General features: G+C 37.6%; 1 protein-coding gene across 1 annotated transcript in view; it reads left to right on the top strand.

Annotated features, from left to right (window-relative positions):
- The window catches only part of Agtr1b (angiotensin II receptor, type 1b), a 52,705-nt gene extending 26,758 nt beyond the window's left edge, over nucleotides 1-25,947 (top strand). The window contains exon 2 of the mRNA NM_175086.3: nucleotides 23,945-25,947. Coding sequence (NP_780295.2) covers nucleotides 23,980-25,059 — 1,080 coding nt within the window. The 5' untranslated portion in view covers nucleotides 23,945-23,979 and the 3' untranslated portion in view covers nucleotides 25,060-25,947. The remainder of the gene's footprint in view (nucleotides 1-23,944) is intronic.
- Nucleotides 25,948-26,233: the final 286 nt, after the last annotated feature.

The raw sequence follows: 26,233 nt of genomic DNA, 5'->3' as shown, positions 1-26,233 counted from the left end.
ATGGTGTTTATCATTCATCATAAAACTATCATGCATACAAAGAGGCAGGAAATGTTCATAAAATGAAAAATAATAGAACTAATGCTGTAATGTCACAAATAACAATATTATCATGTTAGGACATTAGATAGATAATGATAGACATGATAAATAGAGCCATGGAAGATATGAGTGGTTGACATTATCCGTCCAGAGCTAAAAACACAAATGATGTCAGCAGCTTTGATCATGGCTGCTCTGCCTTCCTCCCAGAGTCCTTAGCTTGAACCCATATGCTTTTGCTTAATACTAGACTCTTTAAAAAGCTACTTTTCAGAAGATAGCCACTATTTATCTCCATCTTGCACAGAATCTCCTGACTTGTCCTTCCTCCTGGGGAATATTCTACCACCTTTCCTATCTAGAATTCCTTCACTCCTGAATGGCATTCTTTGAAAAAGTAGCCACTAGTAGCCCTCAATGTAGCACCTTCTGAGATGGTATCAAGAATTTGACATGAGACCACAATCTTCCTCCCATGTTCTCTGCTTTGTTCTGAAAGCTCTAAATCAATAAAGCCTGAAAGGTTAGCACTTATTGTGAAAGATAATAACATGAAAATGTGTACTTTTTCAGATTTGTTTTCTATTTAAATTTTCTGAGAACTTCTTACATGGGGATTTATACCACTTTCACCCCTCCATCTTCCTCTCAAACGCCTTCTGTGTCCCCACTCCCTCTTGAGTTCATGGCCTTTCTTCTCTAATTATTACTGATACACACACATGCACACACAAATAAATACATATGTGTATGAGTTCATGCTGCTCATTTGTACATATGCATGGTGGCTGGGTTTTGTCAGCTTGGCACAAACTAGAACCATCTAGAAACAGGGAATATCAATTAAGGAACTATTTCTGTCAGAATAGCAAGTCTGTAGAGCATTTATTAAGTACTGATTGATGTGGGAAAGCCCAGGCTACTATGAGAGGTGACACCCCTGGCAAGTAGTCCTAGGCTGTGCAAGAAAGCAGACTACACCTGACATGGAGTAACAGTAAGTAATATTTTCCCATGGTTCTCCATCAGTTCCTGCTTCCAAATTCCTGCCCTGAGTGCCTGGCCGTAGCTTCCCTTCATGGTGAACTTTAATTTGTAAGATGTAATAAACCCCTTCTTTCTCAAGTTGGTCTTCCTCATAGGATTTATCACAAAAGATGAACTAAGACAATGTATTTATGGCTGACTATTTGGGTCTCATTGGGCAGATTCTACCATATGGATAAATAACCCCCTTGGTATGGGAGAAAACTGATCTCCTTCCTCTATAACCATAGATCTTTATCTATACATGGAACCTTGTAAATTTTCCTCCATCCATGTTGACATGTCAACTGATGTCTTTATGTGGGTCTTATTTAGGTGACATTATTGTTGAGAGTTCACAGATGTAGCTTCCCTGTTACATCTAGAAGATACAGACATCAGACATTCTTGTACAGTCTTTCTGAACTTTCTTCTATGATCCCTAAGCTTCACTCAGGTATAGAAGTTGCACTGTAGATATTTCAATTGAGACTGGGAATTCCATAAAACTATTATGTTTGCAGCTCCCTACAGTTCTTTTCCAAGGTAGAAGGCTGTGTTAGGGACTGTGTTATTCTGACAAATTAGCCAATTAATCAAAATATACACACTATCATTGTGTAAAACTTGAAATATCGTTCTGATAATTAGACTACGTTTTCTCCAACAAAGCTTAAAAGTCAATTGACTTGTTTAGAAATTTTTATTAGAGCTATATAGACAAACGATGAAAATACTAGCCAAATGTCACTTATAATCAGAAACATAGCTTATTCATTAAGTATTCACCTAGTGTAAATCACTGTTCAATGTGCCTGCCTAATCAAATTAGATAAGTTCTCTCTTTATATTTTCATGTTCATCTGTTTTCAAAAACCAAAGCAAATATATTTTTTACAAAAAAAAAAAACCACAAATAAAGCCTTGTGGTATAAATTGTATATAATTCCATAGCCATGCCATGAAGTTCATCTTAGGATATGCAACAATAAAGCACTCAAAAGTAACTTTTTCAAAGTGTTAAAAATACTAAATATATCTATTCTTAACAGTGTATGACAATAATCTCCTTCATTACTGATGACATGTGAGCACTATATGACATTAATTGAACAAATATCAAAATAATAAGTACACATATACAAATATAATAAATTTTGTCCTGCATCTACCCACACAGCAATTTCACTTAATTGAAAGGTAACTTGAAGATGCACACAGCATCTTTGGCTGGATAGGAAAAGGAAAAGTGAAAAATACATTACTGATAGGGACAACAAAGAAATAGTGGTGGGATGAGGCTCAGGCTGCCCCCTGAGGCTGTTTCAGAAGGGCAAAACTCATCTTGGGCACAAGCAGAGGAGCTTTCTCAGAGCAGTCCACAAACTGTCTCATCTGTGTGCTTCTCCCAGACTTCCATAGTCTAGAGTGTGTTCTGTGAATCTCTGATTTAAGTCTTTTCAAGACAAGTAAAAGACTGAAAGAATAGTAGTTCGACTACATGCTTTATAATGGTAAGAGCTTGGATAGCCAAAACAGCACTGAGGATCCTGTATTTATTTTCACCAGCAAAGGGCATACATTGATCCTCATAATACTCTAAAGATGAAAAATAAGTTTGACTATCTGATCCACATCAAAATACCATAAGGGGCAGGTTAGTTTTTAATATAAAGAGAATATTTTTTGTTCTGGGTATAGCATAAAGAAAGCATTATTTATTTATTTATTATTTGGATTATGATTGAAGCCAATTGTGCTTTTTATACACTACTATGGCTACTGAAATATACTGGTTTCTAAAACATAATTTTTGTGTGTAAATTGGAGCCTGTTCATACCAAGATGTCTAAAATGATCTGCATATTATATTATTCTCACAAAATTCTACTGAACTTTGCTTGCCAAAATGTGAATAAATTCATCCTAATTTGCTTTGCACTATTTTACATAGAAATAAAGTACATGATAGCTGAGAAATTCAAGGAAGAGCTGAAAATACTGGAGCAGCTATAGGCAAGAAAAGCATTATATTTCTAAGGAAATTTTTCATTTAATTAGTTGATGTTGATTCACTGAGCAAATGCCTGTAGTGATTTGGTTTTGTTCCTTCAACTTGATCTTACAAATATCTCTACTTAAAATGTTTGTTCTGCCATTTCTCAAATTTTGATTTGATAATTTGCTTTATGTAATTAATAACAGATTATATCAGCATATTATCCAATAATGGCTTTTTACATTATTTTGATCAATCTGTTGGTCATATGTAATACTGCAACAAATTACACATAAAAGGTAAAATGTTATTGGGTAACTTAATATATGTATGTACATAGTATATGTATAGAGGCTACAAGAAAATATAGATAATATAAATATAATGGCAATTACAATTAGTAACATTTGTTGTGCATTTTATATTCAGCAACCTCTTCCCTACCTTTTATCTAACCCTCATGTTCACATTACACAGTTGGCTTTTATCCCATTTCAAATAGATGAATACTAATATCAAAAAGAATGAGTAAATTTGCAAACCACATGATTGTGAGAGATGTAACTGTAAAGCTTATTTGTTTCCTGTGATACAGCAACAAACATCCTATAAATCAATGATTCCTTTTAAAACTCTAAGTGGTGGTCCTAGGGATCTGATTCGGTGGTAGTGCATTTATATGAACAATGGTCTGAGCTCACTCCCAGCACCACCCCACCCATATGTGTGTCACACACTTGTAATCCCATTACTCAGAAGGTAAAGGCAGAAGTATCAAAAAGTCAAGGTCATCCTCAGTCACATACATGCTCAAGGTCAGACATTGCTATATGAGACCCTGCATTAAATAAAACAATACGAAGCGCTTGATATCTATTATCTACTTCAGAGTACCCATTGGCTGTACATTAAAGTCATTTGCTAAACTTGCTTTTGTTCGTGCCCACTCTATCCATGCTGAATATATATTTTGAAGAAATTATAGAAATCATTTTAAATACATTATCCAGGCCTCACTCTGAGGTTAAGAATATTTGCTGTTCTTCCAAAACACCCTGTTTGGTTACAAGCACCCACATGGTGACCCCGAGCCATCAGTAACTTCAGTTCCAAGGAATCTGATGCCATCTCTTCTGGCCTCTGCACACTCACGCATGTGTGCTCACATACACACATACAAAATATAAAAGTAAATAAATCTTAAATTTATCACTTCATAGCATTATTCTAGGAGCGAAGTGGAGGCTTCTCAATATCATTTTCAATTTCTCAGATAGAATCCCAATGAAAATTTAATTGTTTACCTGAGATCTCAATTTGGTATTGTATTGTATTGAGGCAAAAATAAATAGCAAACAAATAAGTAACTTAATGTCTACAAGTCTAGCTCTCAGTGAGTCTGTGTTCTAAATATGCTCTTAGCCCTGTTCCTACTACAACCAGCTGATTCCATCTCTTCCTAAATTGCACTGCTCTTTGCTCAGTGATGCTGCTTTATATTAATTTTTGGCATCAGCGTCATCATTTCTTTTACTTCTAGTTTTGACTGATTCTACTTCTTTTCTTTTATGCTTATCAGCTTTTTCTTCTTTTCTGTGATCTTTGAGTTTCATATTTTCAAGGAAAATGCCTTAAATATGGCTTTGTTTGCCTACCATGCATGGAGTTGTGAATCCCAACTTCAAATGCCTCACCCAAATGTTACCTATTTGGTTCTAGTATACAAAAGAAGCCACATTCTGATAAGAATTCAGTGACTTTTTCATAGGAAGAGACTTTTCCCATCACCGCCCAGGCCTCAGTCATGGTCAGCAACGACTCTATCACTGAGCTATAGGGCCAGCCCTCAGAGAACAGAGCTCTTAAGAGCAAAGATAAGAGTGTATAATTTCCTCCAATTTAGCTCATCTTTCAAACTCTAAAATTTGAGGGGAAATTTCAAAGGAATAAACTGTTATAATTAAGGCCATATATGTCTGTTCTAATGATATTGCTATTTGGAAGTTTTCCACAGTAATGTTCTTTGGGAAAGAAAGCGAGTGGGGGAGGGAGGGAGGGAGGGAGGGAGGGAGGGAGGGAGAGAGAGAGAGAGAGAGAGAGAGAGAGAGAGAGAGAGAGAGAGAGAGAGAGAAAGAGTGGAAGGAAATAAAAGCCATTTCTCTGTAGCCTGATGGATCAGAAAAGCTGTTCTCTGTAGTAAAGGTGAGTAACAGAAAATCAAGCTAAGCCATTAATTTCTGCACGGTGAATAGCTAGACTATTTGTTCCTTGACGTATTTACCGTTTTTCTTCCTTACATTTCTCCAATTAGCTTCATTACAATTAAAGACGTACTTCCATGTTATATTTAGTGAACTGTTCCTGATTTTATTATTTTGAATATTGCAATATCAGTTCAAATTTTATGGAGGCAACATCATCTGTGACCCTTGGTTTGACACTATCAGGTGTCTGAGGACACGGTACCAGCAGAGGGCAGAGTTTCACCTCCCATTACCTCAATCTCAAGGTGAACTTGGAGCCAGCACAATAGTTGTCTAACCATACCTACAAACCTACAAGAAATTCACTCAGGTTCTCTCCGCCAGTGTTTGAATAGAAATCCTTGAGAGTGTAATTTCTAGAATTATGTCATAAGCAGATGTTTACCCAATGCCTATAGGCAGAGCTCCTCCTGTAAGTAACTAACACCATTTTGGGCTTTTGAGGAGTTATACAACAGGATCTGGTTCCTTGGGTAGAATGTGTGATATTTCTGGGAAGAGTACTGAAGTAAAGAGTTCTAATAGAATGCACTTCAGAGATAACTTATTCCATAAAAGCAAAAGGACATTTCTTCTTCATTCGGCTCCCATGGATAGGAAAATGATTAGCACAGTACTTGAAATATAGTAAATATTATTTAATAATATATGTTAGTGTTAATAGGAAAGCACCATTATGAGTCCTTTCTCTAAATCAGATTCCAGCAGAACTTCACACAAGAATAAAGTAACTGCATAGTAAATAGACGTGATTGGACATCATTTTGTGCTGAAGCATGTTACAACTGGCAATATCAAATTGACCTTTGCAAATATCAAAGTACCTTGCAAGTCACCTTAAGGATGCTCTCTCTTCCTCTGTGTGGAAGTTGAAGGCCAGAACTCACCCACCAGCAAGTCTGAAGAGGAGCTATTGATCTGGATATAAGGGTTTAACTGTTCCTGAGAATTTCCTATGTACAGATAAGCTCTATGCAAACATTTTCCAACAGGGAGGCCTGAAATGATGGTGCTTTCTCATTCCTCTTAATTTGATCTTGAAATTTCATCCAACTTACAGGCAATAAAAGTCAAAATTAATTGAGAGGAAAAATAAATATATGGTTCGATTTATTCTATAGGCTGTAAGTGAGCAGCTGCAGATGATTTCAAATTGCAAAGTAACTGAATTTATGAATGCTTGTTTATAAAAACTAAAGTGTTAGATATTTCTAGCCCACCAGCTTATTGTTTGAAATATCCCTGAGCTCAAGGAAAACAGAGTTCTATTTTCTACTAGAGGGCTCCTAACAACACAGAATTTCTTTGGTAGTAAGAGCTATATCTTTGAGAAGTGTTGGCTGAGCCAGATGGAAGAAGAAGGGGGTATTAATACTTCAGGAATAAAGGAAAACACAAGACGCTTCCTTTCAGAGTCAAGTTCAGGAAGATGGGAGCTGACCTGAACAGGTTTGTTGCTGGCAATGAAAGCAGAAATTCCTTGGTGAATTAGCAGTAGAAAAAGGAGAATTTTCTATGGCAAACTTTAAAACAAGAGGAGAGAGTAAGTCATCTTGGTGTAAACAGAATGTACAAACATCTTCTCTTGGTCCTTAAGTATTTTTTGATATATGAACTGTTTAACAATGCATGAACTATGAAGTTCTCTTAGGCAGAAATTCTGTTTTAAAATGGTGAACCAAGGAATCTATCTTATTTTATATTATTTTACATTGTAAATACGAACAACCATATCCAGAACCATATATATATATATACATATATATAAAACATTATTTCAACTCTTTTGGAAAGCATATGTCTGTCCTTAACTCCTCCTCAGTGTAAAATACATTCCTGAAAACATATTTTAATTTCATATTTGTTGAGTAGCATGTGGTAATTTTTTGATTACTAATCAAATTTTCATAGGAAGCATTACTCACCAGTAACTGTATATTTTTCTGTTGGCATCTAGTTATTTACTTTATATCAGCCTAGCATCCTTAGCTTTTATCCCAGCCTGTTTACTTAGAAAGTAAAAGAAGCCCAAAATAGAAAAGAGGAGAAAGGAGACATCACAGTAGGTACCAAGTTTGAATCCTTTTTATTAGTTAGTGGTACTGTTTTATTTTAATTTACATAGAATTCAAAAGGAATTATTCAAGCTGGAAAACTTATACATTAGCCAGCATTTTATTGCCGCCTTTCAGTTCTCCACCAAGTATATTAACCCTTGTTTACTTCAGCTTCTTTTCCTTCTAGCACTGCATCATGATCTGTTTCAATCTGCCTTTACCAAATTTATTTGCGCTGGAGGTGATTAGTGGTTTACACTACATTGAATAGCAACAACCAAAGTACAAGCCCTAAGATCTCATAATCTCCCTATGTCATCATATTTGATGTTTCCACCAATCTTACAACCCTGAATATGCAGATACTTACAACCTTATTCTTATCTGTTGCTTTACAGATAAAGACAATGAGTCACAGATGACTGAAAATCCTAACTCTATTCTATAAGAAGTCAATCATATGTTTGATCCAGATCATGTGGATGATCAAAATCACCTGCTTGCCCCACCCACAGTTTCTAATTCAGTGGCTCTAAGTGGTGCCTGAGTTTTGCATTCCTAATAAGCACTATATGATGGTGAGGCTTCGATGTTGCTCATGGGGTCAGTTAGAAGACATCTGAAGGCCAAGCTTTGCTGTTGTCCACACCAGTAGCCATGCCAACTATGAGGAGAATTTAATCATGGCTAGTCTCAACTGATACGCACTAAGAACGTCAGTGATACACTATTCTCTGATGAAATGATGCATTGAAATGCGAACAGCCTCAGTGCTTTTATTGGTTAAGTGTTGAAGTAATAGTTTCCATAGCGAGGTTTAACTAAATATATTATCAAAATTAATTTCACCCAGGATCTGCTTGATTTAGTTTTATTTTACTTCTTAATGTGGCTACTACAAAGGAAGATTATATTTGTGGTTCATACTTCATTGCTTTTAAAGAGCCCTGTCCAACTTAAAGGACTGAAAAAGAATGGAGATAAGTGAACGACAGAAGATTCAAATTCCTGCAAAACACTTTGCAGTGAGGTTAGAGAAGCAAAGAAATGGTATCCATTGGTTTAGATTTGGCCTGAAGTTACCAGTTTATACCTCAGTACTTGTCTCAAGTTTTAATATATAAATTATACAATACCTAACATCTTATAGGTCTTTTAGTATTTATCAAAAATCTTCTTAAAACCAGGCTGGAGAGATGGCTTAACCAGTAAAGGAACTTACTGCTAAGGCTGGTGGCATGAGTTCCTGGAACCTACATGGTGGAAGGAGAAAACTGAGTCCTGAAAGATGTCCTCTGATGTTAGGAAATAAAAAGGGGGCCCTGGGGAACAGGGGGAAGGGGAAGACCCACATCTCCCAGAGTTCCACCTATTCTCTGGTCAGTCAGGCGTGGGAAGGCTACTATATACCTTCCACTCATCCCCGGGTGGGCATCCAAGCCTCTGACCCACTCTTCGGGGGGTAGCAAGGGGCAGCCCTACCTGGGAGTCCTGGAGCTACTTTGTTAAAGCCACCGGGGTTATGAGAAAGAGGGATGAGGGAAGAGAGTTTCGCAACACTGATGAGAGTGAACTCAGCCTTGATGAGCAGAGACTGTCTATGGTTTTAGAGCTTTATTATAGAGAGGCAGGGAGAAAGAGAGAAGGGGGGCAGGCTAGAGAGAAAGAGAGGAGGAGAGGAGAGGAGAGGAGAGGAGAGGAGAGGAGAGGAGAGGAGAGGAGAGGAGAGGAGAGGAGAGGAGAGAGGAAAGAAGACAAAGAGAGAGGAGGGGGTGAGAGTGAGGGGTAGGAGGTAAAAAAGTGAGAAGTAAGAGGTAAGAGAGCAAGCAGGGGCTAAACAGCCCTTTTTATGGTCTTTACTGTTGCTAGGTAACTGGGGAGGAGTTTAGCCTGAAGGTCAGAAGTTTGAGCCATTGCCTTCTAGCCATGCTTCTCTTGTGGGGGCTGTGGGGTCGTTAACTTAGGCAGGAGCCAGAGTGCCAGGAGCATGAGGGAACACCTACTGTTCCATGTAGGTGAATTATCACCATTTCCAGGGTTCAGACCTCCGCTCAACTGGAGACCAGCCTGCAATTCCCCACACTCTGACCTTCACACACATGTGCCATGGCATGCGGAAATTCACATATACATGCACAAACACTAAATCAATCATTCAATCAATTAACTAACCAATCAATAATAAGATACAACAATTCTTTAAAACAGACTTAAGATTATAATAACAAAATTTTCTACTGCGTTTAAAAATTGAAAATTTTGACCTATCTTTAAAACTGAGAACTGTCTTCTCTTCAGTTGATATGATTTGCCCTTAAATAGCCTTATAAAAGTTTATGATTTAGCCGGGAGTGGTGGTACACGCCTTTAATCCCAGCACTCGGGAGGCAGAGGCAGGTGGATTTCTGAGTTCGAGGCCAGCCTGGTCTACAAAGTGAGTTCCAGGACAGCCATGGTTATACAGAGTAACCCTGTCTAAAAGAAAGAAAGAAAGAAAGAAAGAAAGAAAGAAAGAAAGAAAGAAAGAAAGAAAGAAAGAAAGAAAGAGAAAGGAAGGAAGGAAGGAAGAAAGAAAGGAAGAAAGAAAGAAAGAAAGAAAGAAAGAAAGAAAGAAAGAAAGAAAGAAAGAAAGAAAGAAAGAAAGCTATTTATTTCAGACAAACCAGAAGAGGGTGTCAGATCTCATTATGGGATTTAAACTCAGGACTTTCAGAATAGCAATTAGTGCTCTTACCCATTGAGCCATCTCACCAGCCTGAAAGTTTATGATTTCCATGTGTGTTTTGTCTTCCAACCCTCTCACTTGTTACCTGTAGCAAATATGAAAACAGGTGGTGGCATTCTCAGGCTAAATTCCTTGTAATGTTTAAAGAATAATAAAGAATAATAAGAGGGATATTGAATTACTGGTTGGAGGTAGTTAATCAGTAAAAGAACATACTCTTTTCTGGAACTCCACTCTTGCTGAATTTACTTGGGTCCTACAATGTCTGCACAATTCCTTGATATTGAAAAACAAAAACAAATCTTGGAGCTGAGATGGCTTAGCATTCAAGAGTACTTCTTGCTCTTGCAGAAGATCTAGTCCATTTCCCAACACCCACATGTCAGCTCACAAACATCTATAATAACTCTAGTCTCAGGGGATCATTCGGCCTAAGTAGGCACTGCATACATGTGGTGCACGTATATTCAAGCAGGCAAACACTCATACATATAAAATGAAGTGAATCTAAAAGTGTTTAAAGTTTATGAAAACTATAACACATACAAGAATGTGGTCTCAAAACCTAACTAGAACACAACCAGATAACATTGCCTTCCTGCCATTGATTCTCTTAGGACAGAGGTTCTGACATTCTCTAAACTCTACTGATTGCATCGTCCAGATGCTAGAAGACGTTGTAAAGATCTTCCCTCTTCACTCACCTCTGTTTTTACCTGGGCAGCTGAACCACATAAACCAATTGTAAAACTAATAATTTATATCTTGTCACAAAGAATTCATGACTCTGTTCATTTTCCTGTGACATATTTTAATTTCACCTTGTGCCCTTTTTTTGTAGGGTACCACAATCTTGCCTCCCTGACTGAAGGGCTTGCTTTTAATTTTTTTCACCATAAACCATTCTTTTCATACCATTTCACCTTGCAACCATATTAAATAAACATGAATTCCACAAAGGCTCACAGCTTTTGACTATAAATGGATTGAAACAAACTAATCTAAGCAGGATCTACCAGTATACGTGAAAAGCATTTTCCTCAAATGTTAACTTTATAAAAAAAGAATCAAACTCTTACTTAATAGATTATACATGTAAATTCGTTATTTATTCTGAAAATTTTTATTTTGTTATTATAATTGAAAGACTGTGTTCAATATAGGATTATTAGTATATACCATTACATATACTTACACAAAAAAAACCTGACTTAATATTTTTTGACTTAATATGTTTTGCTTGACAAGTTGCCTTCATCTTCAAAAGATGAAAAGAAATACTATGCTATTTTGGTGCTTCCAGGGGTTTTTGTTAAGTATAAGCTCCCTAAAGGTTGCAGAAGCCTGAAGACTTTGAGTGCCTTAGTCAATTTCACAAAGTTAGCGAATGAGAAAGCCACAATCAGAACTGTGTCCTTTTCCAGGGTTGCTTTGCAGACTGTAGTTCAAAGAGTATTCCTACTGTGATAGGAACACTGAGTAACTTGGAGAAATGTACTCATTATAATGTTTATTTTCTGCTTTTAGATTTAAGTCTTATAGCTCCGTGGTTCGTGTATTTAAAACTTTAATCTAAAATTACTGTCATGTAGATAACAATGACTAGCATCAACTCATGATGCACATAAATTCTAGATTCAGAGGGTCTAAATCTGCACTGTCTTGCCTAAGTAGTCACTTAGTCTTCCCTTTCAAGTGGTGTTTTAAAGTAAAACAAAACAGTTTCAGCAATTGAATCAAGATACACACAGAGAGAGAGAGAGAGAGAGAGAGAGAGAGAGGATGTTTGTGAATGGAGAAAAGAGCCTGTCTTGCAGATGACCTAAATTCCATCCCCAGCACCCACATCAAGCAACTCACAACTGCCTTTAACTCTAGGTCCAGGAGATCAGATCGCTTTGCTCCTCACCCATGGATACCTGCATTCAGAGGCTCATATCCACACACAGATATACACATAATTAAAAATAAAATAAAATTGCTTTTTAATCTGCAGGAGGGAGGTTGACACATGGAATAACAAAAATATTACTGAGAAGCTCACAATAGTTTTTGCTTTTCCACTCATTAGCTAGGAATGTCTTGTGCAGGCTCCACGACCATACCATCAGAACTCTGTTTTATTCCTCATGGCCAGGCTACTGATGTAATGAACTGTGATGAGCACAGTGGAAAACTCTGTGACTTTATATACCTGCAGAATCTGAGCATGGAGAAGACATCAGTCAGTATACTTACAGGCTTTCATTTCATTCCTTTCCTAGCCTCTAGAACTTTCACCTCTCCTCACTCCTTGAACTCCCATCCACCATTTAACTATTTATATTTAATATAAAGAGAATATTTTCTGAGAAAATCATTGTGTCACAGGAGGATTTTTTGTTTTCTTTTTTTTTATTAGATATTTTCTATATTTACATTTTAAATGTTATTCCCTTTCCTGGTTTCCCCTCCAAAAACCCCCTATTCCCTCCCCCCTTCCCCTGGTCACCAACTCCCACACCCCCACTTCCTATTCCTAGCATTTCCCTACAATGGGGAATAGAGCCTTCACAGGATGAAAGGCCTCTCCTCCCATTGATGACTGACAGGGCCATCATCTGCTACATATGGATCCCTTCACGTGTACTCTTTGGTTGGTAGTTTAGTCCCTGGGAGCTCTGAGGATACTGGTTCATAATTGTTGTTCCTCCTGTGGGGCTGCAAACCCCTTCACACTTGATCACATATCTTTGATCACTACCATTCTTTTTTTCATTTTGAAATTACAAAAAGCAAAAAGCAACCAAAAGTTTGGGATGGTTGGGAGGACATGCATGTGCTATTTTGACTATAATTCAAAGTGAATAGGGATTTCAAGGTAGAGAGATTTATCTTGAACTACGTTTGAGAAACTAAGATATGGTATTGACATTATACTTTTATCAACATTCATATGCCAGGTTGAAAGGAACTTCTTCATTTCCTTTCATAAAGGAGACGGCACCAAAGCCTAGTGTCCAGGTTAGATTAACAGGGCACATAGTTGAAAAGAGAGAAAGGACTCTCTTAAGTTGTCCTTTGATCTGAACATGTGTGCTGTGGCACACGCACACACATACATACACACACAATGTACAAACACACACACAGCATGAAACAGATAAGATTTCTTAATAGACAGAGATTCAAAATGCTTAAGGAAATAAAAGAACACACAGCAGTCATAAAATAGGCATAAATTGTCAAGAAATAAGACGTAGTTTTTTTGTTTAGTGTTTTGGTTTGTCTGGTTGGTTGGTTGGTTGGTTGGCTGGTAGGTTGTTTGGCTCGTTGTTTAAGAAATTAGCAAAGACTAAAATTTCAATGCCAATTTCTATGAGTTAATGAATTTATAGTGCATAATTACTGGAAGTTGTTCCCTGAAACGTTGCTGGGGAAATGTAGACATACAGGAAAAGAAAAGACTGCTTTCTAATGTTTGATTTGTAAAACAAGCACAAGAAAGTGTTTTGAATAGGATGGTTTATTGACTTGTCCAACACTCTAAGCAAATAACTTATAAATAGGTTTATTCCTTTTATATATGAAGTAATTATATGAAAGATGAATTGAAAATACTGCTTGTGAAAATTCAACTGTGATCTAATGGGCATCAGGCTTGGTGTCAACTGCCATTATCCACCGAGCTCAGTGGCCCAGACTCTCGCTTTACGAAAGAAAATGCAGATGTTCCTTTCAACCTGGGGTGTAAATGTTGACAAAAGTAAAATGTCAATCCCATATCTGCGTTTCTCTGTCTTTATTAGATAGGTTGTGGATTACCTAAAAGCTTAAAGTATTAACAATCTAGTAAAAAGTCTTGGGAACCTTTTTTGTTTTTTTCAGTGCTAAAAAAGAAAGAACACTATCTGGTCTGCTACTGGCTTCAGGGAACAGAAAAAAAAAAAAAAGTAGAGAAACACCAAGTAATGCCCACAAGAGTCAGCAGATAGAAGGACCCACCTGCATGATGGCAAATTAGTTCAGCTGCTTCCCATTTCTTTTTACCCATACACCTTGAAAAACAGCTTGAAGTTTTAAGCCTTTTAATGGCAACATGAGAAATTTACCACTGATAAACCTGTTTGTATTCTCTCATACTTTCCTTACTGATAGGTGTTCTGAATCAATGCATGCCTTGCCTTAAAAAAAAAAAAAAAGGATAGTTTCAACTTTTTGGACACTATTAAAATTAATGCCCAGTAGCTTCACATAATTTCATTTCATTATACGTTTTATGTTCAAAGAGAATCAATTCCCATCTTATGGATGGCGAGATTGAGGCTAACATCAGAGGAATGGTATGACACACCAGAACCACACTGTTCTGGAAATGACACAGAGTGATATGTTAGAAGTTTTTCTACTCCAAATCCTTCTTGCCCAGGCTATGGGAAAATGGTGCAAAAAAACTTCCTACATACCATGGAGCCTGGGTAAAGGGCAATAAAAGACCTAAAATTAGACAGTTTTCCCCATTGACTCTTTAATCCTTATTGAAAATTTTAACTGCTTCATAAATTCATAAAATAAACATATTTATGCACCGCCATAGTTTAATATCATTGTGTGATGGCAAGTGGGGTCAAATGTATCTATCTCTTTAATTATTTCTTATCTTTTCTCTATGATAAAACCATTCAGAACCCGTCTTTCAGCTTCTTGAGATATACAGCTAAGTCAGCCTACTGTGTAACAGAACAAGAGAAGTTCTAACCTCCACCTGACTGTCCCTCAGTACTCATTTGATTCTTACTTTTATTAGCATTCTTTCTGTTCAGAATTCAGCTTACTGGTCACAAACAGAAAGGCAGCTGATGTCTGTGACTTACAATTTTAGTTTTCCTAATATATCACAATTTTCCCCCAAACAGACTGACTCCTTTTAGCTTCAAAGAAAGAAGAGCCATTGCTTCTTCCTCCTCCATGAAGGCAGGTAACAATCACAGGAGTTCCTGTATAAACTGATGACATGATTGTTCACGACTGGGAAGGTTTTATTGTAGATAAAGAGAAACAACAGCCAGAATCATCTGGAAGTGTCTAGAACAGAAAAAGAAAAGTAAACTGAACATGGCCATCAGACAGGACCTGGCCAAGAAAGAAGCAGGTAAAGAAGCAGGTTCACAGATTACAAGCAAGAGAGAGGAGAGACAATAGGATGAGATTAAGAAAGCAAGAAAAAATGGGGCAGACAAAAAAGAGAGAGGAGGTGGGAGACAGAGAACATAGCAAAATAGTTAGGGTTATGAGTAGCGGAGGGGAAAAGAAACCCATGAGCCTAGAGTACTAGAGAATATAGAAGGAGCTAGCATGGAGTTTGGAATGTGTACCAGGCACATGTGATAATGAAGAAACCTGGAAGCAAGCATGCACATGGCCATGCTAATAGATACCACAGATAGCAGATTTGTGACTTCTGGAATTTGGGGATATAAAGTTTCCTTTGGAGCCGACATTTCCATCTGTCATTTTTCTCTAAGGTCCATGTTTCTCTAGAAAAACTTATCAAAGTAGTGTTAATGCAGAATAGAGAAATGTCATGGCACTCTCCCATTCAGAAAGTCCCAGTACACATTTGCACCAATACTTTGAAGAGATTATTCAGCATCTGTGGATTCATGAGAGCCAATTCTCATAAATGTGTTGTAGACATCTCTAAAGAGGGAACAGTCCAAGCTATGACTTCATCTCTACTACCTCTTGGCTGTCCAGTTTGCTGCCTTTAAGTTCTTACTGTTCTTTTCCCTCCACTCCTACCCTCAGTCCCCCTCTTCCAAGATGCAAAAGCTTTCCCTAAGTTCCTCTGCCATTTTTATGTTCTACACTTCTCAACAAGCTGAGTCAACTATAAACAGAGAACATCTCACAGGCCCTAAAACACAGTGGAGATAATTCTCCTGTCTTCCTCTTAGAAGTGAGCACTGTAAAGAAAGAAAACTCTACCTTCCCAATTTGCATACTTGAAAATTGAACATAGTAACATAGCAGGTGTTGGGAACTGTGATCCACAAGTGTCTGCTGAATATATCTGTTCACATTTATGTTTCTTTTATCTTGACCCATAAAATTCTTCTTACCTCCTTGTTTTCACATCTTGAGTATGAGAAATATGATCCTTGGTAGGTGATAAATCTAGGTCATTATTCAAATGTTTATGGATATGTTAGCATTTTCATTGTTGTGTCTAGAGTCTCTCAAATAATACACTCATTAATTAATCAAGACCTCATTAAAATTTCCCAAGTATGAGCTCTGTCTTAGGGTTTCTATTGCTGAAATCAAACATTATATAAAAAGCAACTTGACCAAAAAAGGGTTTCTTTCACCTTATAGCATGTAGTCCACCATCCAAGGGAAGTCAGAGCAGGAACCTGGAGGCACCAACTGATGCAGAGGCATTGAGGGGGTGCTGCTTACTGACTTGCTCCCCATAGTTTGCTCAACCTGCTTTCTTATAGAACCCGTGGCCACCATCCCAGGGATGGTTCCACCCACAAAGGACAAATCATTCACTAAGAAAATGTCCTACAGGCCAATCTTATAGACATTTTTTTCAGTTGTAGTTTTTTTTCTCAGATAATACTAGTTTGTCTAGAATTAGCAGCAACTACAACAAGGACAACAACAAATCCTCTAACTGTTCAGAATAATTTTTACACATTAAAAAGCATCCAGTGTAAATCAATTGAAGTGCAGCAGAAGCAGACCTCGGTTTGTAAGTTAGATTTCAAATCCATGCTTATAAATCTGTCCTTTCAAATGCAGATGATCTCCCTTTTTGTTCTAGGCTCATAGTAATCTCATACTAGTTAGTACAATTTTACTCACTCCAGACAAAATTAATGTAACTGACTTATTAGTGTAATGTCAGGAGAGGAAGAGAAAGGAGAGGAGAATTTTTCCTTGCTAACTCAGGGCTCCCTAGGGATGGATTGTCATATTTGAAGTAAATTTCTTTCTATTTTTGGTGTCCTCATTCTCAAGCCAAATCAAATATTTCTACTCTCAATACAGAGTCAACTTGGGCTTGTTTCATTTTTTAAACATTCTTTAATCTTGACATTTCCAAATATTTTCCTGAGGAAAATCCAACTACTTACAACTAAACTCATATAAGAGTAGTAGAAAACAGGCAGATTAATCTGTACTAAGGTATGAATGAGTACTAACCAATAAAGGTTTTATAGAAAAAATCAACAAAAAGAGAATATTTATCTAAGGAAATTATACTGTTAGATTGGTCTAAGCCCCATAACTATAGTGGAACATTTTATCCTAAAAAAAATAAAATAAAATAAAATAAAATAAAATAAAATAGAATGACTACTAACCAATAAAGGTTTTATAGAAAAAAATCAACAAAAAGAGAATATTTATCTAAGGAAATTATACTGTTAGATTGGTCTAAGCCCCATAACTATAATGGAACATTTTATCCTAAAAAAAAAAAAAATAAAATAAAAGGGATACTATCTTCTCACCACCTCATGGTACCTTCTCCAAAACTGACCATATAATCTGTCACAAAACAGACCTCAACAGATACAAAAATATGGAAATAATCCAATGCATCCTATCAGATCACCATGGACTAAGGCTGATATTCAATAACAACATAAATAATAGAAAGCCCACATACACATGTAAGCTGAACAATGCTCTACTCAATGATAACTTGGTCAAGGAAGTAATAAAGAAAGAAACTAAAGACGTTTTAGAGTTTAATGAAAATGAAGCCACAACATATCCAAAGTTATGGGACACAATAAAAGCAGTCCTAAGAGGAAAACTCAGCACTGAGTGCCTCCAAAAGGAAACGAGAGAGCATACATTAGCAGCTTGACAACACACGTAAAAGCTCTAGAATAAAAGGAAACAAATTCACCTAAGAGAAGTAGATGGCAGGAAATAATTAAACTCAGGGCTGAAATCAACCAAATAGAAAAGAAAAAAGAAAAAAGAACTATACAAAGAATTAACCAAACAAGGAGCTGGTACTGTGAGAAAATCAACAAGAGAGATAATCCCGTAGCCAAACTAACTAGAGGGCACAGGGACAGTATCCTAATTAACAAAAACAGAAATGAAAAGGGAGACATAACAACAGAATCTGAGGAAATCCAAAAAAAAAAAAAAAAAACCATCAGATCCTACTACAAAGTCTATATCAAACAAAACTAGAAAACCTGGATGAAATGGACAATTTTGTAGACAGATACAAGGTACCAAAGATAAATCAGGATCAGATTAATGATCTAAACAGTCCCATGTCCCCTAAAGAAATAGAAACAGTCATTAATAGTCTCCCAACCAAAAAAAGGCCAGGACCTGATGGGTTTCATTCAGAGTTCTTTCAGACCTCAAAGAGGACCTAATTCCAATACTCCTCAGACTATTCCACAAAATAGAAACAGAAAGTACTCTACTCAGTTTGACCTATGAAGCCACAATTGCTCTGATACCTAAGCCATACAAATACCCAACAAAGAAAGAGAATTTCAAACCAATTTCCCCTATGAATATTGATAAAAAATACTCAATAAAATTCTCACAAACTGGATTCAAGAACACATCAAAATGATCATCTATCATGATCAAGTAGGCTTCTTCCCAGGGATGCAGGGATGGTTCAATATATGGAAATCCATCAATGTAATACACTATATAAACAAACTCAAAGACAAAAACCACATGATTATCTCATTAGATGTGGAGAAAGCATTTGACAAAATCCAACACCCATTCATGTTAAAAGTCTTGGAAAGATGAGGAATTCAAGGCCCATACCTAAACATAATAAAAGCAAATCACAACAAACCAGTAGCCAACATCAAACTAAATGGAGAGAAACTTGAATTAATCCCACTAAAATCAGGGACTAGACATGGCTGCCCACTCTCTCCCTACCTACTGAATATAGTACTTGAAGTCCTAGCCAGAGCAATTAGAAAACAAAAGTAGATCAAAGGGATACAAATTGGAAAGGTAGAAGTCAAAATATCACTATTTGCAGATGATATGATAGTATACATAAGTGACCCAAAAAATTCCACCAGAGAACTCCTAAACCTGATAAACAGCTTCAGTGAAATAGCTGGATATAAAATTAACTCAAACAAATCAGTGGCCTTTCTCTATACAAAAGATAAACAGGCTGAGAGAGAAATTAGGGAAACAACACCCGTCAAAATAGTCACTAATAGTATAAATACCTTGGTGTGACTGTAACTAAGGAAGTGAAAGATCTGTGTGATAAGAACTTCAAGTCTCTGACAAAAGAAATCTAAGAAGATCTCAGAAGTTGAAAATATCTCCCATGCTCATGGAGTGGCAGGATTATTATAGAAAATTTGTCTATCTTGCCGAAAGCAATCTACAGATTCAATGCAATCCCCATCAAAATTCCAACTAAATTCCTCACAGAGTTAGAAAGGGCAATTTGCAAATTCATCTAGAATAACAAAAACGTAGGATAGCAAAAGCTATTGTCAACAATAAAAGAACCTCAGGTGGAATCACCATTGCTGACCTCAAGGTGTACTACAGAGCAATTATGATAAAATCTGCATGGTAATGGTACAGCGACAGACAGGTAGACCAATGAAATAGAATTGAAGACCCAGAAATGAACTGACACACCTATGGTCACTTGATCTTTGACAAGGGAAATAAAACCATCCAGTGGAAAAAAGACATCGTTTTCAACAAGTGGTGCTGCCTGGACTGGCAGTTATCATGTAGAAGAATGCGAATTGATCCATCCTTGTACAAAGCTCAAATCTAAGTGTATCAAGGAACTGCACATAAAACCAGAGACACTGAAACTTATAGAGCAGAAAGTGGGAAAGAGTCTCGAAGATATAAGCACACTAGGAAAATTCCTGAACAGAGCATCAAGGGCTTATGCTGTAAGATCAAGAATCAACAAATGGGACCTCATAAAAGTGCAAAGGACTTTGCTTCTGTAAGGCAAAGGACACTGCCAATAAGACAAAAAGGCAACCAACAGATTGGGAAAAGACCTTTACCAATCCTAAATCTGATAGGGGGCTAATATCTAATATAAACAAAGAACTCAAGAAGTTGTACTCCAGAATACCAAATAACCCCATTAAAAAATGGAGTACAGAGCTAAGTGAAGAATTCTCAACTGAGGAATACCAAATGACTGAAAAGCACCTAAAAAAAAATGTTTAACATCCTTAATCATCAGGGAAATGCAAATCAAAACAACTCTGAGATTCCACCTCAAACCAGTCAGAATGGCTAAGAGCAAAACTTCATGTGACAGCAGATGCTAGCGAGGATGTGGAGAAAGAGGAACCCTCCTCCATTGCTGGTGGGATTGCAAGCTGGTACAAACACTCTGGAAATCAGTTTGGTGGTTCCTCAGGAAATTGGACATAGTGCTACTGGAAAATCCAGCAACCTTATTTGTAATAGCCAGAAGCTGGAAAGAACCCAGATGTTCCTCAACAGAGGAATGGATACAGAAAATGTGGTACATTTACACAATGGAGTATTACTCAGTTATTAAAAAGAATGAATTTATGAAATTCCTAGGCAAATGGATGGACCTGGAGAGCATCATCCTGAGTGAGGTAACTCAATCACAAAAGAACTCAAATAATATGTACTCACTGATAAGTGGATATTAGCCCAGAAACTTAGAATACCCAAGATACAAGATACAATTTGCAAAACACATGAAACTCAAGAAGAACGAAGACCAAAGTGTGGACACTTTGCTCCTTCTTAGAATTGGGAACAAAACACCCATGGAAGGAATTACAGAGACAAAGATTGGAGCTGAGACAAAAATATAGACCATCTAGAGACTGCCATGCCCAGGGATCCATCCCATAATCAGCCTCCAAACTCTGACACCATTGCACACACTAGCAAGATTTTGCTGAAAGGACCCTGATATAGCTGTCTCTTGCGAGGCTATGCTGGGGCCTAGCAAACACAGAAGTGGATGCTCACAGTCAGCTATTGGATGGATCACAGGGCCCCCAATGGAGGAGCTAGAGAAAGTACCCAAGGAGCTAAAGGGAACTGCAACCCTATAGGTGGAACAACATTATGAACTAACCAGTACCCCCCGGAGCTCGTGTCTCTAGCTGCATATGTATCAGAAGATGGCCTAGTCAGCCATCAGTGAAAAGAGAGGCCCATTGGTTTTGCAAACTTTATATGCCTCAGTACAGGGGAACGCCAGGGCCAAGAAGTGGGACTGGTGGGAGAGGGTTTGAGGGACTTTTGGGGTAGCACTGGAAATCTAAATGAAGATACCGAATTAAAAAAAATAATGAAAAAAAAAGAAAAAAGAAAATCCGGCAATACCGCTCCTGGGCATATACCCAGAATATACTCCAACTTCTAATAAGGACATATGCTCCACTGTGTTCATAACAGCCTTATTTATAATAGCCAGAAGCTGGAAAGAACCCAGGTGTCCCTCAACCAAAGGAATGGATACAGAAAATGGAAAATGTGGTATATTTATACAATGTAGTACTACTCTGCTATTAAAAACAATGAATTTATGAAATTCTTGGGCAAATGGATGTATCTGTAGGATATCATCCTGAGTGAGGTAACCCAATCACAAAAGAAGTTACCTGATATGCACTCATTGATAAGTGGATTTAAGCCCAGAAACTTAGAATACCCAAGATATAATTTGCAAAACACATGAAACTCAGGAAGAAGGAAGAGCAACGTGTGGGTACTTCCATCCTTCTTAGAAGGAGGAACAAAATACCCATGGAAGGAGTTACAAAGTGTGGAGCAGGGCCTGAAGAAATGACCATCCACAGTCTGCCCCACCTGGGGATCCATCCTATAAACAACCACCAAACCCAGACACTATTGCAGATGACAAGAAGAACTTGCTGACAAGAGCCTGATATAGCTGTCTCCTGAGAGGCTCTGCCAGTGAGTGACTAATACAGAAGTGGATGCTCACAGTCATCCATTAGATGGAGTGTAGGGTCCCCAGTGAAGGAAGTAGAAAAAATACCCATGGATCTGAAGGGGTTAAGCAGCCCCCTAGGAGGAAAAGCAATATAAACTAGCCAGTACCCCCAGAGCTCCCTGGCACTAAACCACAAATCTCAGAAAGCACACAGAGGCACTTCAGCTGCATATGTAGTAGAGAATGGCCTAGTCTTTCATCAATGGAAGGAGAGGTCTTGTGAAGGTTCTATGCCCCAGTATAGGGAAATGCCAGGGCCAGGAAGCTGGAGTTGGTGGGTTGGGGAGCAGGGGGAGGAGGGAGAGGATAGGGAATTTTCAGAAGGGAAACTAGGAAAGGGGATAACATTTGAAATGTAAATAAAGAAAATATCTCATAAAAATGAAAAAGATATGAATTATATTTAAAAAGTGCTAAAACACATGTCCAAAGTTCCAAAACTACTTGGAAAACATGAGAAAACTTCACAGTAAATATGACACATGGTAACGGTAATACCTATGTGTAGTTGCTACTGTCCCTATCAGTGAAGGAGGAAGAGTATATATATATATATATAGAGAGAGAGAGAGAGAAAGAGAGAGAGAGAGAGAAAGAGAGAGAGAGAGAGAGAGAGAGAGAGAGAGATACTAACGAAGGAAAGATGAGGGTGGAACTAGACACTTAAAGAGGGACAATAAATTTAATTACTCAGGAAGCATAAAGAGATCCCTTCTGTTTCTTGGTACTGTCACCACAAATACACCACCCTGGTGTCTTCTGCAATTGACTTCGATAGCTGAGAGATCAGATAACAAACATGGGAATACTAGCAAGAACAATAGAACCATTGTTCTGTTCCTTTTCTTCTTTAGAGCAGAGTGGAATGGGCAGCCCCTTACACAGAGGAATTCCATTAAGACATCAGGGCAGGATCTGTGTAATTAACAGCATGACCTGCCAGGCTAGTGTCACCTTAGAGCACCACAGCTCCACCCCCTGCCAGGTTACTCTTGCAGCACCTCAGCATTCCTTCCAGATCCTGCTGGGTTTACATAATAGAGAATTTGTGGATTTTCAAATCACACAACTGAACAACTTAAGTGTTAATCATGTGAAATGTTGGAGAAATGTCCACAAAAGTCTCTGTGGACCTCATTCCCAAGCATATGGACATCTGCATGCCGTAAACAATTGCCCCTACTCTCCAGGCTCAGAGCGACATCTTGTAAATAATTCTAGCCTAACCTTTTTGTTTGACATCCTTCCTACCCAAAGAGCAAATTAAATAGTTAACCTCAGCATTAAGTGCAGAAAGAGCCAATAGGAATGAAAGTCTAGAACTAAATTGGAAAAATTTTTAAACATAATAATAATAAGCAGTTTCATCCTGATGCAGCCTGAAAACCATGGAAGGAATGTTATTTCCCAAAGAACTGAGCACTCCTTACTGCCCTCTTAAATCCATTCCCACAGTGACTGCTTAAGGGAGTATGCTGATGATCTCTATACCCAAGCAAAGATTGAGAGATGAAATAAATTAGTTGAAAATAAGATGTGTTTATATCACACTTTTAAAGTTAAAGATCTGTTAATTAGCTCTGCTTATTCCAAGAACAGCTCTCAAGTCATTCAGGATAGCTGACTTAGTTTTGTAGTATTTTTCAAGACATATATTTGGTATTATTATCAATCAACTTGGAAGCTACTATTTGCCAACCTATAAGGATTTATGATTTTTCTCCAAAGACTAAAATTGAATTACTAGAGTTGTGATTAAGAATTAAAATTGCTTATTTGCAACAGAAAATTACACTTAAAAGAAAACCAAACCTTTGTTTTCTCCAGGTGCATTTTGAATTCACCCCCTCCAACAAAGAGACATGATCCTTAACTCTTCTATTGAAGATGGAATTAAAAGAATCCAAGATGACTGCCCCAAGGCTGGCAGGCACAATTACATATTTGTCATGATCCCTACTCTCTACAGCATCATCTTTGTGGTGGGAATATTTGGAAACAGTTTGGTGGTAATTGTCATTTACTTTTACATGAAGCTAAAGACTGTGGCCAGTGTTTTCCTTCTGAATCTTGCCCTGGCTGATTTATGCTTTTTGTTGACTTTGCCTCTGTGGGCAGTTTATACCGCTATGGAATACCAGTGGCCCTTCGGCAATCACCTATGTAAGATCGCTTCGGCCAGCGTCAGTTTCAACCTCTACGCCAGTGTGTTCCTGCTCACGTGTCTCAGCATCGATCGCTACCTAGCCATTGTCCACCCAATGAAGTCTCGCCTCCGACGCACAATGCTGGTCGCCAAAGTCACCTGCATCATCATCTGGCTGATGGCTGGCTTGGCTAGTTTGCCGGCCGTCATCCACCGAAATGTGTATTTCATCGAGAACACCAATATCACAGTTTGTGCTTTTCATTATGAATCTCAGAACTCAACACTCCCCATTGGACTGGGTCTGACCAAGAACATTCTGGGCTTCGTGTTCCCTTTCGTTATTATTCTCACCAGCTATACTCTGATTTGGAAAGCCCTAAAGAAGGCTTACAAAATTCAGAAGAATACGCCAAGGAATGATGACATCTTTAGGATAATCATGGCGATTGTGCTTTTCTTCTTCTTTTCCTGGGTTCCCCACCAAATATTCAGTTTTCTGGATGTGCTCATTCAGCTGGGCGTCATCCATGACTGTGAAATTGCGGACGTAGTGGACACTGCTATGCCCATCACCATCTGCATAGCTTATTTTAACAATTGCCTGAACCCTCTGTTTTATGGCTTTCTGGGGAAAAAATTTAAAAGATATTTCCTCCAGCTTCTGAAATATATTCCCCCAAAGGCCAGGTCGCATGCAGGGTTATCAACAAAAATGAGTACTCTTTCCTACCGCCCTTCAGATAACATGAGCTCGTCTGCCAGGAAGTCTGCGTATTGTTTTGAAGTGGAGTGAGAGGGTTCAAAGCCTGCTAGTGACATGATCCCCTGACAGTAGAAGCCAGAGCAGCATTTAGCTAGACAGTTCACTCACTATTAAAGGAATGGTCAACTTCCAGCCTTTTCAGGCTTGAAGCAGAGAAAGGACTCTGGACTGTACATGGTTTATAAAGTGCTAAACAAAACTATTTTCCCCAGAGCAAAGCTACTGTTCACCACCTTTTTGTTGTTGTTGTTGTTGTTGTTGTTGTTTTGTTGTTTTGTTGTTGACTGAATAACTGATTTAAGAACAGTGTCACAAACTGAGTGACTATTGATTTGGGGGAGGGGGAAATGTACTGGCAGAAATACCATGTCTTCAATGCCCTCTCAATTCTTTTATTTTGATTTCCACATGAACATAATTAGTCGGTATTAACTCTGTTGACAAGCAAAAAGAAGATGAGAAGTCAAGAGTTTCCAAGGGACAAGGAAGCAACACATCAGTTTATCTACTAGTGGCTATGATACCCTTGTCCCCAACACTACACATTGTGTGTTAAGATTTGCTAGGCAATAGTCATCAACTTTCAAAACTTTTTGTGAAGTTCAGCCAGTGTCTTAAGAATTCGAAACAGTGTACCACAAACAATGTGGACAGAACAGCTTACCTGTAGCATGCATTACCTCAGTCATAAAGTCAAACTGCTGTGATTCTCTCCCAGGTAACTGTGTCTTCATAGTTGGACCAGTTTTATTTCATATCTAAGAAATGTAGTCTTTGCTAAGCAGATTTATCATAAAGTATGTTTTATGGTTCTAAAAATATATGTATTATATGTGTATATGTGTAGCTATATCTCTAAGCTAATGTTTTATTAAAGTCTAGCAAAGTTATATTTATCTTGAAATAAAAATTTATCATAAGATATTTAATCTTCCTTATTTAAAACATAAACCATGAGTAAACATGAATATATTTTTTACATATTTATTTATTTATTTTATATATATATGAGTACACCATTGCCCATATACATATGAAGACATTAAGACACACAAGAAGATGGCATTGAATCCCTTTACAGGTGTTTATAAGCCACCATGTAGTTACTGGAACCATTGTTCAGGAACTCTAGAAGAGCAGCCAGTGCTCTTAACCACTGAGCCATCTCTCCAACCCCACATGAAGATATTTTTAAGCTTGGTTT

This window comes from Mus musculus, chromosome 3, assembly GCF_000001635.26.
Source record: "Mus musculus strain C57BL/6J chromosome 3, GRCm38.p6 C57BL/6J".
Classification (NCBI taxonomy): domain Eukaryota; kingdom Metazoa; phylum Chordata; class Mammalia; order Rodentia; family Muridae; genus Mus; species Mus musculus.
Note: the sequence above shows the minus strand (reverse complement) of the source record. Positions and strands in the feature narration are given on the sequence as shown.